The 16516-nt window shown below is 45.5% G+C and overlaps 2 protein-coding genes across 11 annotated transcripts in view; both read left to right on the plus strand.

Annotated features, from left to right (window-relative positions):
* VWA3B (von Willebrand factor A domain containing 3B) overlaps positions 1–16516 on the plus strand; it is a 270056-nt gene that overhangs the window by 227142 nt on the left and 26398 nt on the right. For 6 of the 10 annotated variants that reach the window (XR_013402591.1, XM_015112923.3, XM_077958824.1 and 3 more), the window contains 2 exons: positions 9006–9222; positions 9389–10134. Coding sequence is in view for 7 of the 10 variants with exons in the window: in XM_077958824.1 (XP_077814950.1) it covers positions 9006–9222; positions 9389–9564 (393 nt within the window). In the remaining 3 variants the exon portion in view is untranslated. Of the gene's footprint in view, positions 1–9005; positions 10135–16516 lie in introns of those variants that run through there. The other 4 variants (XM_077958823.1, XM_077958825.1, XR_013402590.1 and 1 more) reach the window with 3 other exon arrangements.
* The window catches only part of CNGA3 (cyclic nucleotide gated channel subunit alpha 3), an 86242-nt gene continuing 79157 nt past the window's right edge, over positions 9432–16516 (plus strand). Inside the window, exon 1 of the mRNA XM_001101944.5 lies at positions 9432–9630. The gene's annotated coding sequence lies outside the window, so the exon portion shown is untranslated. The remainder of the gene's footprint in view (positions 9631–16516) is intronic.

The raw sequence follows: 16516 nt of genomic DNA on the forward strand, positions 1-16516 counted from the left end.
GAGAAGAGATCCATGACCTCTAAATACTAGGGAAGAAAAGCAGAGATGGAGAATGTCCTACTTAAAATGTAGCTCTGTGATTATTATCCCTTCAACGTCACACCTTTCACCCACTGTGTATTCATCCATCTGGTTCTCATCTCAAATTCAACATGATTTGACCCTTCAGAAAAGCATTCATGAATATGTCATGAAATCTTTTATTTGTAAAGATTCAAAGCCTTCTAATTAAGTTGCATTTGGGTCCAGTCACCTACCTGCCTCTCCCCTTGCTGGGAGGTGGGAGCAAGGGGCTGACCCTGGCTTGCCTGTAGCCAGTTCAGGGTGTTGGGGGGCGTAGCTTCCAGGGGCTGCAGTGGAGTCAACACATTTTCAGCTGAAGCAGCAGGATTGCTAAGAGCTGTAAAGCTAGACTAAAGGTAGCCAAGGCAAAAGGAAAGGGGTGGCCTGCAGAGCAAACACAAACTCAAATCCATGGGGCCAATGAGGGGCATCAAAATTGGGGTCATGGAGCCATGACCTTGGAGTCAAGGCCATACAAAAAGAGATGAAGATGGATATTGAGCTAGTGTTGGGGAAGAGGACCCAGGAAACATCTTCCAGTTTCTCTTAGAGCTTGCAGGCTGTCTTTGGGTGCTAACCTTCATTCTCCCGATGGCCTTACCTTCTACTTCGTCATAGAACCATCAGACATCCTCTCCCTCCACATCTGATCTCCCACCTCTGGGCTTATGGAAGTCTCTGCCTTTGCCCCTGATGTCAAAGAATCAGTGTCCTTCCTTTCACCCCAGGCCGATCTGTCCACTGGGCTCCAGAGGCCCATCCTCCGCTACCTCGGGTCCTGGATCCATCAGTGATCCCTGGATTCTTCTCACCTCTCTCCTTAGCTCCTCTTCACTGAGCCTCAGCAAGTACACAGGTTGACCTCCTGTTCACACACACGCAGCACCCACAAACACACGCACTCCTGAATAACTACCACTCCCTTGGTTCCGCAGTACGATCCAGCATGCTCCCTGCCCTTCACTGCCAGTCTCCATGCACCATCGGATAGACTCAACATCCCCACTCTCCTGCCTCCTCTTCACTCCTGAGCCTTGGGTATTGGCGTCCACCCTTACCCTCCAAGAAATTCCTTCCACAGTGGCCACACTGAACCTCTCATGAGCCTGAACCAGTGAGCTCCGCCCTCACTGACTGAGTCTGTTCCTGCAGTCACTTTGGACACCACCAGCCCCTCCTTCTGCCCCAGCCCCTCCTCTTGAGGCTTGTTGCTGCTCCACCTCGCTGGGTTTTCTGACTTCACTGCCACCCACTGCCTTCATGACTCCCTCTGCGCTAAGGACCCCATGTCTCCTTCTCCAACCCAGCCTGCTCTCCTGTGCTTGTGCGTCACAGTCAGACTCTGAGAGTGGGCCTGGAGGTGGGTTTTCTGAAAGCCCCCAGCTGGTTGCAAGGTGCAGCCATGGCAGGCAACTATAGGGGGAAGCGCATTGGACCCAAGACTGGGTTTCTATCCCAGCCCTGCCCTCATTAGTTTTGTGGTTGCTCGTTGACCGTGAGCTCATCTGCAGGATCACGGTGGTGTGAAGATTTGGGGATGGTCATTGTCTGGCAGGTGTTAGCACATCTCCAACCACCCACTGGATATTTCCACCTGAGTGTACAGAATCTCAAAAATTCAGCACATCTGAAACTGAAATCACAGTTCCCCACAAACCTGCTCCCATCTCGGGCTTCCCCATCTCAGTTCACCCTTTCACCCACAAGTCACGGAGCTGTCCAGCCAGAAATCTGGTGGTCATCTTTGGCTGCTGCTTGTCCCTCACCTACCACACCCCCTTGGTCTCCAGGTTACAGGGATCCTAACTGGCCAGGAGTGCTCATGTCCTCCGGCCTTTTCCTGCCACAGTCCCAGTCACTCACCATAAGGGCTGAGCAGAATCATCTTCCTCACATGCAAATCTGCCTGTGTCCCTTCCCCCACTTAAAAATCCTTCAGAGCCCCATCCCCATCACCCCTTCTTATCTCAGCTTAGCTTCTTGTTGGTCTGGCCCAGACCTGCCTACCTTACCTCATTTTTCCCTAGCCACTCCCAGCTAACCTGCCAATGCCTTCTACATACTAACCACATTAAGCTACATGTAGGTTTTGCCCACACCGTGCTTTCTCAGGTCTCTGTGACTTCACCAGATTAAGTATTCTCCCTGGAAAGCTATTCCTTGCCCTTGGCCACCTGAGGAACTCCAAGACTGAGCTCAAACATCAGCACCACCATGCGATGTCCCAGCACCCCAGCACCCCCAGGTAGTGAGGTGGTCCCACTGCAGTCCGTAGAGGTTTCCATTAAAGAAAATTTCCTTTGCATTGGACTCTGTAGGCACAAGTCTTTGAAGGTAGGGGACAGGCTCTATCTGCCTCTGAATCCCTGTTGCCAGAGACCAGCTCACAGAATGCCCCCAAAGACTATCTGAAGAACAAATCAGTATATACAGACACATGCTAGCAGATGCCCAGCAGTGCTCCTCGAGGGGTGTGCGGCTCCACAGAGAGCCTTTCCTTAGCTATCATTATCAAACACATGTGCTGCAATTCTCCATTCTTTGTCTAGATGGGTTGATACTTCATTTAAAATAGCAGGACATTTTCTGTTCATCTCAAACTTCTACCCCAACAATGGTCCCTGTGGGTCCTGCTTCTGTTTCCTATGATGTCCAAATCACAGCTCCTTGTGAAGGAATATGAGCTGATGTATCTAAGTATTACCCATTTTCACCAAACTCAATGTTATCAACCATTATTTTAGAATGAAAATGCAAATCTTTGTATGTCGAGAAAAGCCTTTGTTTTCTATCTTCCCCAGGCCTTACTTAAAGCTCTTCACTGTGAATTATCTACTTTTGCTTCTGGGCTTCACACAGCGGAAGTCTTCATTGACTCCCTCATCCCCCATTGTAATTTCCACTCTTTTTTGTTTTGGTGCCTCTGTGGGAGCAAGAGACTAGTTTAATTCTCATAAGCAGAGTTCACATTCAACCTACTAAGTTCAGAGCTTAACCTGTCTCTGTTTCTATCATCAGGGCTAGCAGAAGCGAGTACAAACATAAAGGTGTAGGTCTGATTTTGTATCTGTGCTGGGATTTCCTTCTGGTAGGTCCCTTGCTTAGGAGCTCTTTCTCACTTACTTTACAAATGTGTTCCTTTGGGAGGGTTCACACCATTATTCCTGTTAGAAATGCTTGTTCCCTGGTGCTGTAAAGAAATAGCACTTCAACATAATTTAATTTCCTCAGCAAGGCCATTTTTACTTTCTGCAGAAAGGGTACACTCGCCAGCAGTTTTGCCATGAGAGTACACCAAACAAAGGAGCAGGGTCATTTATAACCTGATGCGTCCACCCTACTGCTATGTCCGGTTTCCATTGGCTGGAACGGGGCCTCACATTCTGTATTTGTCCCGATTGGCTAACAACTTAGAACTTTTTAAAAGAGGCAAAGGCAGAGGAGAACAAAGGAAGGAGGAAGTAACTTGTGGAATGCAGAGAAAGGTAAAAACACCTTCAGATAAGGAAGAGGAACAGGCTATGACCTAATGCTGACTTGGACCAGTGTGTGTGTGTGTGTGTGTGTGTGTGTGTGTGTGTGTGTGTGTGTGTGTGTGTGTGTGTGTGTGTGTGTGTGTGTGTGTGTGTGTGTGTGTGTATATGTGCCAGGGCAAGTATTTAGGCTACATTGTGGGAGCTAAGAACATAAAGTACATTGATTTCTTTATTACGGCTAGCAGATGTTTAAGAATGTTAACACAGGTCTTTGAATACATTTTGCTTCTAAGAGAAGTTACTATTTATTCCTAATTAGATGGGGAGGAAAGTCTTTGAAGAGGAACCTCTACTTTACTTTTTACATTCCAAATGAGGCCATCTAAAAAAATCCTGATGCTTTCTTCACAGGCTGTTAAAGACATGTACTGTAGGTTACATCTCCAACAGAACATTATTTGACTAAATTTAATTTTTAAATACCGAATTTACTATAACTATCTGCTTGCAGGGTAAGACAAGGGATACCTGGGCCCAAACAGCCTCCATCTTCCCCCCATCCTCCTTTCCTTCCTTCCGGGGGCCTTTCCTGCAGGTCTCTCCTCTGGCTTCTGAGTGAGGACGGTGCACAGTGAAAGGCAGGAAGAAAGGCATTTGGAGGCTGAAGGGCTCAAAACTATTGAGCACGGCAAAAGCTGATGCACATTTTCATTTTCAACTTAAAATCTGACACCTAAATGATTCTTAAAGACTTTTTCTAAAAAAACAAGGTTGGCTTATAAAATACGTTATCAATATTGCTAAATTCCAGACTACACATTCCTCAAGGAGCGGATGCTGGTATTGCCATATTTGCAATGTGAAACCAGCAAGGCGGGTGCAGATTTTCTCTTTCCTTTGCAGCATGACGACAGCATTCTCTGACACACAGCTGAGAGGCGTGTCTTTCAAGACAATGTGTCCGGTGGAGCGAAATGACTGCCCTTCCCTTCTCTTCCCTTCCCTTCAGGAGCTTCCCTGAGCTTTCTGCTACATTCCATGGCATCAGAGATGTCTTTTCTGAGGGAGAATAGTCGTTATCCTGTCTATAACTTCCTCCGTTTGAGAACACACGTGTAGTTTCTCCCATGTGGTCCTTCTCAATAACTACAAGAAGCAGGCAGAACAGGGGGATTTTCCTCCATCTGGCATCCTCTCGCCTTGCCAGGGCAGGGGACTCACAGACCAAGCCCTTCCCTGGCTGCCTCCCCTGTCGTCTGTTCCCATCAGAGGGCTGTGGCCTCTGGCCGGGGCAGGGGGAGGTACCTGGTGGGTCTGATGCTCCAGCTGCTGGTGTTCTCCAGTGCAGAAGAGGTGCCTGTAGCAGGCGTTACTCAACCACCCACAGGCTGGGGTTTCAGGCCGCCTGAACTGAACGCACACACCTGGTGCCACGTAACTAGCTAGAACTCTCTCCCAGATGAGCTGGAATCCTTCCTCCCCTCACCCTTAACAGAGCACATGGCTTGGGCAAATTACCTTCAAGACTCCTCCTTAAGAAGACTCTTGTCTGGGGGCGGTGGCTCACGCCTGTAACCCCAGCACTTTGGGAGGCCAAGGTGGGCAGATCATTTGAGATCAGGAGTTCGAGACCAGCCTGGCCAACATGGTGAAACCCCGCCTCTACTAAAAATACAAAAATTAGCCAGGCATGGTGGTGGGCACCCTTAATCCCAACTACTCAGGAGGCTGAGAGGAGAATCACTTGAATCCAGGAGCTGGAGCTTGCGGTGAACCGAGACCACACCACTGCACTCCAGCCTGGGCGACACAGCGAGACTCTGTAAAAAAAAAAAAAAAAAAAAAAAAAAAAAAAAAAAAAAGTCTCTTTAGAGAGAGTATGATTTATTTTTAAAAAAATAATAATAACATTCCAAATGTGATACCAGGAAAGCAAAATAGGACTCAGCATTTCCTCTGTGCTCCAGTGAAACCGTCAGGCATCTGGAGGAAGCTGTTGGGTTCTGGGGCCCTGGAGGTGAGGCGTGTTCTTCTCTTGCTGCTTGAGGGTCATTGTGTGGTCTTGGGGACATGGCTGTGTATGAGTTGGCAGGAGGAGAGACCCTCCCAGGGCCAGGTGGGGTTTGTCTGGATCTCTGGTCAACCCCTGTTCCCCCCAGTTCCTGTTACACAAAGTATTAGCCTCTCATTATCTCTCTTTTGAGTGGTTGAGTAACTTTCCATGAAGCCATTGGATTTGGGAGTATGTCCCATTGGAAACGATACAGTCCGCAGTGTTTAACGCTCCTCCCTTGACCCCGTGCAGTGTTGTGGACTCACATTGTCTCCTGACGTCAGTGAAATTAAGTCATTGATTGAAACGTCAAGATTCAGCACTGCCTCTGACATTACATTAGATGAATCACTGCCCTTAATCTCGCCTGGTCACTCCTGACGATTTTCTCCTAAGAGGCGTCTGTGCATTTGAAATCATTAGGCCTCTGTATGTCATTAGCTCCCTCCGTCCCCTCCGGTTGGAGTAGAAGCCCCATTTCTTACGCTGGAACAAAGCACTGAAAAACGTGCAGTTCAGCAACAAACCCTGTCTGTGAGTGTCCTATGTAATTCAGAAGGACACATGCCACTGCTTACATTCAGGAGGCACGTGGTGGTGCCCTAGGACATGGGACAAGGGGCACAAGGAGACACAGAGATTTGCCAGCCTTCAGGGCCAGCGGTAGCAATTCAGATAGCGACAGCCTTTGCTTATCCAGCTCTTCATTCTCCGCCCCTTCAGCGGTCGAAAGCCCCCCCACCGGTCTTCATCAAACATCTGCTGGTGCCTGCTCCATGGGTCCTCTTGTTCTTTACGTTCTAAGACAGCCTTGCTGAGAGAGAGACACTGAGGGCAGAATACAAACGAGACCTCAGGGATCCAGCAGGATTACTGACAAGCTGCCAATGCTTCATCCAGCGAAGGGGGTGGGTTCTGACCCCAGGAGGGCATGGAGTGGACACTCAGCACTTTCTTCCCAGAAGTGGAACCAGCACAGCGCCTGGCTGCCCTGCTCTGAACAGGCGCACATATTTATTGTAGGTTGATCATGTTATTCAACCAGATCTGTAGCCCAACTTAATTGAACTCTGTTTGGGCATGAGACTGGGGAAAATAAAGCCACTCAGTGAGTCTTTTCTACGAGTGCTGGTGGAGAACGCCGCTGGCTGGAGTTCAGGACCCTGACGGCCCTCCCCCTTCCACTGAGTGGGCTTGGGTCAGGTAGGAGAGGGAAGTGTGTGAGCACAGGGGTGGGGTTGAGGCCTTCACATCAGATTCACACCCACCCTGCCTCTTGCTCCTACCCCTCCCATAAGGAGACACTTCCTTGTGAAAGATCTTGAGCTTGGCTGACCACAGCCGTCCTGGAGTGTGAAATACAGAAGCCAAGCGGTATTTGCTTTAAGACTTTTATCAAAACTTCTGCCTGCTTTTTGTACTAATCGTGATGACTTGTGCTGCTTTATTCTTATTCCAAAAGTAATGCAGAGTTAATAACATTTCTAAATTAAAAACAAGCAGAAATAATACAAAAACCACCCATAGTCCCACATTTCGAAAGTAACCACCATTTTTACCTTGTTATAGGTCCTTCTACAGTGTCTTCCCCACTGTGGTGATTCTTATTTCACCATAAGCTCATATCAGCTTATATCAAAAAGCTGTATTTGTTTCTCCTTATCCTGTATGACAATTGCAAACTTTTTTTAATGTCAAGAAATGGAATTCATTTTCCAAGGGTGACTGTGAACAGTTTAATGCAAGGGCTCCGGTCATCCTTACGGATTCACAATTTTCATAACAAAAATGAAGATGTAATATGCATTCTGTTGTGTGACGTGTTTTCCACTTAACAATATGTCATTTGCACCTTTCCATGACAGTGACACCTCTTGTTTCATTTTGCCTCACTAGAATTCCATTATTCAGGTGGTCGGTGAGTTGGGTGACCAGTCCCCTAGGTGAGGGCTGTCCACACGCTGCTCCTGGGTCTCTCGTTCTTCTTCCCAGAGTCCTCCAGGCGGGTGGGTAGGCGTCTCCCTACCTTGTTCTTTCCATGCCTTTAGTGCCTGAAAATCTCTCCACTTCTCACATCCCCTTCTTGTCACTCCTCTTTCTGAGAGATCATAGCTTAGGGACTGAACTGTAATCATGGATAGTAATTCATGGCAAATAGAGAAAAAACGTGAAAAAGAAACAGAATGTATCAACTTATTCTCCTCTGGAGAGCTGTAGCAAGTTGAGGGATAGCTGAGGGTAATGTGATGGATAAGATTTTAGACTTCACAGAGCAGGGGTGGTAAATGCAACCTTGAAACATGATTCCTAGAAGTCTCTCAGAACCTGCTATCACAGAACCTATACATCCACACAAGCGCTGGCCTCAGATTTAAAGATGATCCCAGAAAGGCTTTTCTCAATGTCACTGCTATCGCCCAGGCCAATGTTTTCATCTTTCTTGGGAATTCTCTCCTGAGTCTTTGAGCCACTCTTTGAAAATTATCATGTGTAATGAATCTTGATTATTTCACAAGGGATTTGAATGATGGCGTTTTCTATTTGGAAATAACAAAAGCTCTCTTTCCACTTTATTGTTTTGTTTTTTCCCTGACAATTTCCAGAAGGATCCAAAGCAGTAATAGAAGTTATGCGGAGTAAAAACAAAACATTATTCAGATTGAAGGCAGGGTGATCAAGATAGCTGATACTGATTACGGGAACAAAATAAGGTTTAACACTAGGCGGCGGGTGTCCTTAACTTACCCTGAAGGCCCTGAAAAAAGGTGAGCTCCCAAAACCGTCAGCCACGGAGGCATGGCTGGAATGAGGTCATGGTGTTGCCAAGGCGCTACCTTTGAAGGACAGCACTTCTGGGTAAAGAAGCTTTGTCAGCGCATTTTCTAAATAGTAATCTAGCTCAGTGACTTCATAGTCATTCCGAAGTTCAGTGTCATTACAAATCATACCATTTTGGACATTTGGGAAAATGTTTCCGATAGTATACCTTGGAGTCATTAGAGAAACTCAGGGTGTGAAAGAATATCTGATGTACAAGCTTCAGTTCAGGGATGAACTGGGCTGTGATGGGGCCAAGCTCATCTCCCTGGGGCGGACACAGGTCTATGCTGAGGCGTTTCCAGGGGCTTCTGGGCTGGGAGTTGTTCCTTCACTGGCTTGGTCAGGACGGGTCCGTATATTCAAGTTCTCCATGCCGTGGGAGGCTCCCAGACACCAAAGGCTCGTGGAAATGAAATGAGCGGCACTAAACCCAGCCTAAAGCATTGGGTGCACAGTGCTCCAGAGACTCCTTTCCATGGGAAGAGGGACCTGGGCAGAGGAGCTGAGAAGCAGCCATGGGGATGGCTTGGACATCTCTGTAGATCCCGCAGCCACCAAGACAGGGTAACCCCGATCTCTCTCTCTGTCTCTAGAGAGGATGTGGAGACGAGGAACTCTGCTTTCCTTTTCTGGCCACTAAAAGAAGCGGACACGCAGGATTCCGGAGAGCCAAGAGCGGAGAAGCCCAGGGGGAAAAAGAGGCCCGCCAAGCAGCCTCCTCTCCAGCAGGCGGCGCCCTCGGACTCGGACGGCTCCTCCCACGGCACCAGCTCCCACGGGTCCCGCCCTGGGACACACCCCGAGCCCGAGGTGTGGTTGATGGGGGGGAACACGACGTGGCTTATCCCAGGAACACCCTGAAACCCCTTTCAAGAATGGCGCACCTAACACCATCTTCCAGCTTCTGGGCCTGTTTAGGCTCCAGTGCAGCAAAAGACCCTACATCCTTAAGTAATGACGATCTCCGCTTCCCCAGACAGCCCAGCTCCGCCTCCCCGCGGCCGGGCGGCGAGGCCTCCACAGCCGCGCCATCATGGCCGCGCCTGCACCTGGAGCAGCCCTGCCCGGAACCCTCCGAGCCACCCACAGCAGCCAAGGGCTGAGGAGCGGCCCGGAGACACCTTGAGGCCGTCTGGTGGCAGCGGCGTTTAAGAGACCAGCGCTCTTCCAGGCTGCTCAGCCCTCAGCCCTGACGCTGGAGCCGGCCCCTCCGCTGAGGTAAGGCCGCCCTCCGCGCCGCGCGCGCCTGCCCCGTCTGTGGTAAACTCCTCTCCCCTCTGTCCCTGCTGCCTCCCCTGCCCGCTTGACCACACTGGTTCTGGCTTTTTCTGACCGTTCTTTATCCTGTTTTCCGCCGGTACCCACAAAATTGTATTCCATCTTCTGGTAGACGCCCCACCCCCAGAAGTTTTAACCTGTAAGGTGACTGTCACAGGACTTTCCAATTGTTTACAAGTCAGCGTAGTCAGGATCCAACCCGGCAATCTTGTTTAAATTAATTATCACATCTAAATTAGAGATTTTGTCACCCAGTGTTGGGACTGAAATTCAGACCCGGTAACTTGTCTGAGATCTGCAAGACCGAACATCCCCTGCTGTATTGATTCCTGACATTTTCGTTGAGCCTTTCCTAATTATTTTTGTCTGTAGTCTGTTGTAGGTAACTCTAACTGAGCACGAAACCAGAATAAAAACTCTTACACTGGAAACATTTCAAAACCATTGGATTGTTGGATTGTTTATTTGTTACCATATTTCTCTGAACACATTTTAGCAATGACATATGAAAGTATTCAGTTGTGTTTACTAACTTCAAAAATGAAATCGCTCCATCAAATTTCCTTTTGCTAGTCAGTAAGATCCCTGAGGCTAGATGAAAACAGAGCACAGGTCATCATTAGGGAAAATATTGGATGTTTTTTGCAAATAGAACAGATAGGGCAGAGTTCTGATACTCTAAAAATCTACAATGCAATTAATAGTGGCATTCACATTCCTGAAAGCTAGGAGTAGCCAGGGTTATGGTGAAGAAATTAAAGGACTAATCCACTTCTAAAAATATGAAAAAAAAAAATAAGGGACATTCGCTCAGTATCAGGCTAAAAACAATAATGCAGTGAGGAAGGAACTGAAGAGTGAGGGAACTGTTTGAAACAAGGCAAGGAACAGTGCTTGTGGGAGGCAGCATGCGTCCTAGAACTCAGACATTCCCTCCCAGCAGGAAAGCTCTGGAGCAGTCTCCGCTAATGAGAGTTGTGTCCTGGAAGGAAGGGTATGAGGGTCTGAAAGAAGCGAGGTCTGAAGGAAGCAAGGTGTCTGGTCTGGAGAACTAGTGGACCAGTTTAGAAACCCACCCAGTCGTAGGCATTGGTTCATTTATTCATGCAAGCATGCACGTGAGCCTGCGTACATTCATTCAATTATTCAACAAGCAATTGAGTGCTGACAGCCTGCCAGGCTCCAGAGAGATTCCAGCAGACACTTGGAAGGTGGTCATCTTCCCTCTGTACCCATCTCACTCTCCTCATCTCCACTCTTATTGGAACAATCACTGGTGTCTGGTGGTAGGGTATGAGCAGAGACAAATGACTACAGGGCAAATATATACAATACTAGTTGCATTGGTGTTACATTGCAGTGCACGAGGCCATCACTTGATGTGTTCAATGATAGTGCCTACTTCAGTGTAATGGAGGAAGTTGCAATTACAACGGTGAACTTCCACCTCCAACCAATACAGAATGGCAGCAACTAGATTTACACTCCCACCAAAACAACTAACACACCTGCTAAAATGTATGTAACAACAGTTTCCAAAGCATTGGCCGTCAGGTGATAAGGACGGTGCTCATAGACAAATGTGATGAGCCCTGTGCACGTCCCAGTTGCTTCCTGGAGACATTTCCAGGTTGCAGCATAGGGAGAGGGAACCCAAACACAGCCTGGCAGCCTCTGTGAGATGAGGGGATGGACATGGAATTCTGAGGAGACCAAGGCAGCTGGAGTTTACCAGGGTCAGGGCTGGTGAGCAGAGAGCTGCAGAGAGAAAGCTCACTGGACACCTGCAAAGTGGCCCTGTTGAGTCTTCAGCTAATAAGTGCATGGCTGTGAGGAAATTACTGAAGACCAGAGAAAGGACTACTCAAAATGATTACAAGGGACAATTCCTACGGTTTACACAGGGCTGGGAATATCTCCTGTTTCCTTCAGCCAAAGTGGAAAATAGTATTCATGGGGCATCGGATAAAGTATTCAGGAATTTGTCTCAATAGTGGAGCAAAACTGGCATTTGACTAAATACTTCCATGGTCCCAACCTAACAAAGCTGAAAAGCAAGCCTGGTAAGGATCAAACCTGTTTCCAAATACCTGTGTCCCAGAACCAAGATCAAGGATACTTATAGGGATGCAAAAATATTCACCATCCAACAAGGTAAAATTTACAATGTCTGACATCCAATCAAAGACTGGCCTAAAGACAGGCATGAAAAACAGCAGGAAAATAACCCATAATAAAGAGAAAAGCCGGCCAAACGTGGTGGCTCACACGTGTTATCCCAGCACTTGGAAGGCCGAGGTGGGCAGATCACCTGAGGTCAGGAGTTCGAGACCAGCCTGGCCAACATGGTGAAACCCTGTCTCTACTGAAAATAAAAAATTAGCTGGGTGTGGTGGCTTGCACCTGTAATCCCAGCTGCTCAGGAGGGGAGGCTGAAGCAGAAGAAATGCTTGAACCCAGGAGGTGACTCCGGAGCAAGAGTCCATCTCAAAAAAAAAAAGAGAGAGAAAAGCCAATTGGAATCAGCTCCGAATGACACAGACAATGAAGAGTACTAGAAATGGCAACTGATGGTATATATATGAAAGACTTTTTTTCTTATTATTTTAATCTCCTTTAAAGATAATTGGCTTTATAGAATAATGGCAATAGTACATTAATGCATTTTCATAAATCCCTGAACATGCACCTGGATGCTTTCAATGCCTCAGATGATTTGTGCATTTGATTTTTTTGCTGAATAAATCTGTACTTTTAGCATATACCAGAAGTAATAAAGGGGGTTCAATTTGTTAAACACACTCACAGACACACACAGTAATAATGATGATAATAATAATGCTTATGTATCTAGATTTTATGGCCACCCTGTATAATAGGCCTGGATCACAAGCCAGGGGCCATGAGTGATTGCTATAGGAATGGAGTGATTGAAAACCAGATGCAAACTACGTGGAATGGGTACGAGGTGAATCCTTGAGACAGAAAGATGTTCTTCAGAAAAAAGGGAACAGATATGCAAAAAGAGACTGGATCGCCAATTAAGTGATGTAAAAAAGATTCCATGCATCAAGTGAAAGTCATCTACATACTTCTCAGCTGCTTTCCAACTCTAGGAGTCTACAGCTCAATGACACAGTCTATTACCAACTCAGAGCAGTTCCGCATAGAGGAAAAACTGTCCTTATAAAAGGTGGGTGGGTTGTAGCCAACAAAACTAGTCAAGAGAAATCAATATGAGGAATAATAATTGGAAAAGAAGAAGGAAAATGATGTTTGCACATGAGAAAAGACAACACCTGAAAAACCTGAATCAATAACACTAATCCAAACAAAAGAATTCAGTGAGATGGATATAAATTTAATACATAGAAATCAGTATACACAAAGCATGATCGATTAGAAGATATGTTGATAGTGAAAAACCTCATTTACAATAGCAACAAAGAAAATAAAATGCAGTTGATTCTCACTATTCATGTAGTTACATTCTGTAAAGTTGCATCTAACACTGAATACTGAATCATTGCTCCTAGGGGACATACAAGATTAGGTTCCTGCAGGCCTCTGGTCACCATATTTTCATCAACTAATCAGTACATAACTTTGTTTTATGTGTGTGTCTGTTCAAAGATCTCTTAATATATGTTGCTGACTCACTGACATACTCATGCCCAACCCTATAAGCGTGTTTACAGTAGGAGAGCTAAAACAAGAAGGCAGTAGGTGACTCAGATTTTTTCACTTCTGTGAGCATGCACCTGTCTGCAAACATGCTTTGAGCATTGGTTTTGGGGTTACAACTAAGTTTTAGCAGTGATATGGTTTGGATTCGTGTCCCGGCCCAAATCACGTGTCAAATTATAATCCCTCGCTGGGTATGGGGGCTCATGCCTGTAATTCCAGCACTTTGGGAGGCCAAGACTGGTGGATCATTTGAGCTCAGGAGTTAAACACCAGCCTGGGCAACATGGCGAAACTCTTTCTCTACAAAAAAAATTAGCTGGGCATGTTGGCACGTGCCTGTAGTCCCAGCTCCTTGAGGGTGCTGAAGTGGGAGAATCGCTTGAACCTGTTAGGCAGAGGTTTCAGTGAGCTGAGATCATGTCACTGTACTCCAGCATGGGCAATGGAGCAAGACTCTGTCTCAAAAAGAAAAAAAAAATTTGTAATCTGCAATGTTTGAGGAGGGCCTGGTGGGAGGGTGATTAAATCATGGGGATGGAGTTCTCATGAATGGTTTAGCACCATCCCTCCTGAGTACTGTAAGTTCTCATGAGATCTGGTTGTCTAAAAGTGTGTAGCACCTCCCCTGCCCTCTCTTTCTCCTGCTCTGGCATCATAAGTACTGGCTCCTTCTTCACCTTCTGCCATAATTGGAAGCTTCCTGAGGCCTCCCCAAAAGCAGATGCTGCCATGCTTCCTGTACAGCCTGCAGAACCATGATCCAATTAAACCTCTTTTCTTTATAAATTACCCAGTCTCCAATATTTCTTTATAGCAATGTGAGAATGGACTAATACCAGCAGGTAGGTGAATTCACAAGTATGGAATCTGTAAATAATGAGCATGGACTGTACCTAGAATAAACTTAACAAGAAATGTGCAAAACCAATGCATGAAAAACTTTGAAACACTCTTGAAAGATACAAAAGTAGACTGGAACATCCCTTGTTTTAGATAGGATGACTGAACATCATGAAGATGTCAGTTCTCCCTGAGTTCATGTATTATTATAACACAATCCAAGTAAAAACAACAGAAAACGTTTTATGAGGCTTGAAAAATTTATAGTAAAGTGGTAAACCAAAAATAAAATTATAAGCCCCCAACCATCTGAACGGCCTTCCTCTTAGGCCAGGGCACTCTAAAGTTTAACCTGAAAGACTGGTTCAGGCCCTGAGGGGAAGTGGGGGTTGAACATGCCTCATTATACCCTCTAGCATTAAGATCAACACAGACCTTAAGCCTGATAAGAAACATTTACAATCTATTCTCTCTGAAACCTAGTACCTGGAGGCTTCATCAGCATGATAAAACTTTGGTCTCAACAACCTTTTATTGTAACCCACACATTCCATTCCCTTGATGATAACTCTTTCAACCAATTGCCAATCAGAAAATTTTTAAATCTACCTATAACCTGGAAACTTCCCACTTTGAATTGTCCAACCTTTCCAGACTGAACCATTGTATATCTTAAAGGTATTTAATTGATGTCTCATGTCTCCCCTAAAATGGATAAAACCAAGCTGAACCCTGACCACCTTGGGCACAAGTTCTCAGGATCTCCTGATGGCTGTGTCATGAGCCATGGTCACTCATATTTGGCTCAGAATAAATCTCAACAAATATTTTACAGAGTTTAATTCTTTTTGTCAACAAAGTTCATATGGAAAAAGAAACGTGAGTAGCTAAGAAAATACTGAAAAATAAAACTCTGAGGAGGAACTTATATTAGCATATTAAAACATTATGATATCTCTATGCTTAAAATAGTGTGGCACCAATGAGATACCATCTCACAACAGTCAGAATGGCTATTATTAAAAAGTAAAAAAATAACAGGTGCTAGCGAGGTTGAGGAGAAAAAGGAAAGCTTTTACACTGTTGGTGGGAGTGTAAATTTGTTCAACCATTGTGGAAGACTGTGGCAATTCCTCAAAGACCTAAAGACAGAAATAGCATTCAATCCAGCAATCCCATTACTGGCTTTATACTCAAAGAAATATAAATTTTTTTATTATAAAGACATATGTATGCGTATGTTTATTTCAGCACTATTCACAATAGCAAAGACATGGAATCAACCCAAATACCCATCAGTGATAGACTGGATAAAGAAAATGTGGTACATATACACCAATGTAATACTATGCAGCCATAAAAAAGAATGAGATCATGTCCTTTGCAGGGACATGGATGGAGCTGGAAGCCATTATCCTGAGCAAACTAACAAAGGAACAGAAAACCAAACACTGCATGTTCTCACTTATAAATGGGAGCTAAATGATAAGACACATGGACACAAGGCAGGGGGAACAACACACACTGGGGCCTATCGGAGGGTTGGAGGGTGAGAGGAGGGAGAGAAGCAGAAAAAAAACCTAATGGATACTAAGTTTAATACCTGGATGATGAAATAATCTGTACAACCATCCCCCATGACACACATTTACCTATGTAACAAACCTGCACATGTACCCCTGAACTTAAAAGTTAAAAAAATTTCCTTGTGTGCTATCACAAGGAAAGGCAAATGGACTGATGGAATAAAATAGTGTCCAGGAAAGACATAATATATATTATCTATCTATCTATCTATCTATCTATCTATCTATCTATCTATCTATCTGTCATCTCTCTGTCTGTCTATCCATCTATATATCTATCTGCAGTTGTCCCTCAGTATTCAGAGGATTGGGTCCAGGAACCCCTTGGATACCAAAAATCTGAGGATGCTCAAGTCCTGCAGTTGGCCCTGTGGAACCCATGGATACAAAAAGTTAGCCCTCCATCTTTATGGGTTCCACATGCCATGAATACTGTAATTTTCAATCCACAGTTGGTTGAATCCACAGATGCAGAACCTGAGGATACAGACGGCTGACCATATTTGGAAATGTTGTATATTATAAAGGTGGCATCTCAAATCACTGAAACTTTAATAATAAGTGCTGGGACAATGGATAGGCATTGGAAAACAATAAAATTAGATCCATGGCTCACACCACATACAAGAATAAACTCCAAATCGATAAAAGTCCTAAATGTGTAAAAAAAAAAAAAAAAAAAAGTAAAAGCAGACAGGTACTAGAAGAAAACA

This window comes from Macaca mulatta, chromosome 13, assembly GCF_049350105.2.
Source record: "Macaca mulatta isolate MMU2019108-1 chromosome 13, T2T-MMU8v2.0, whole genome shotgun sequence".
Classification (NCBI taxonomy): domain Eukaryota; kingdom Metazoa; phylum Chordata; class Mammalia; order Primates; family Cercopithecidae; genus Macaca; species Macaca mulatta.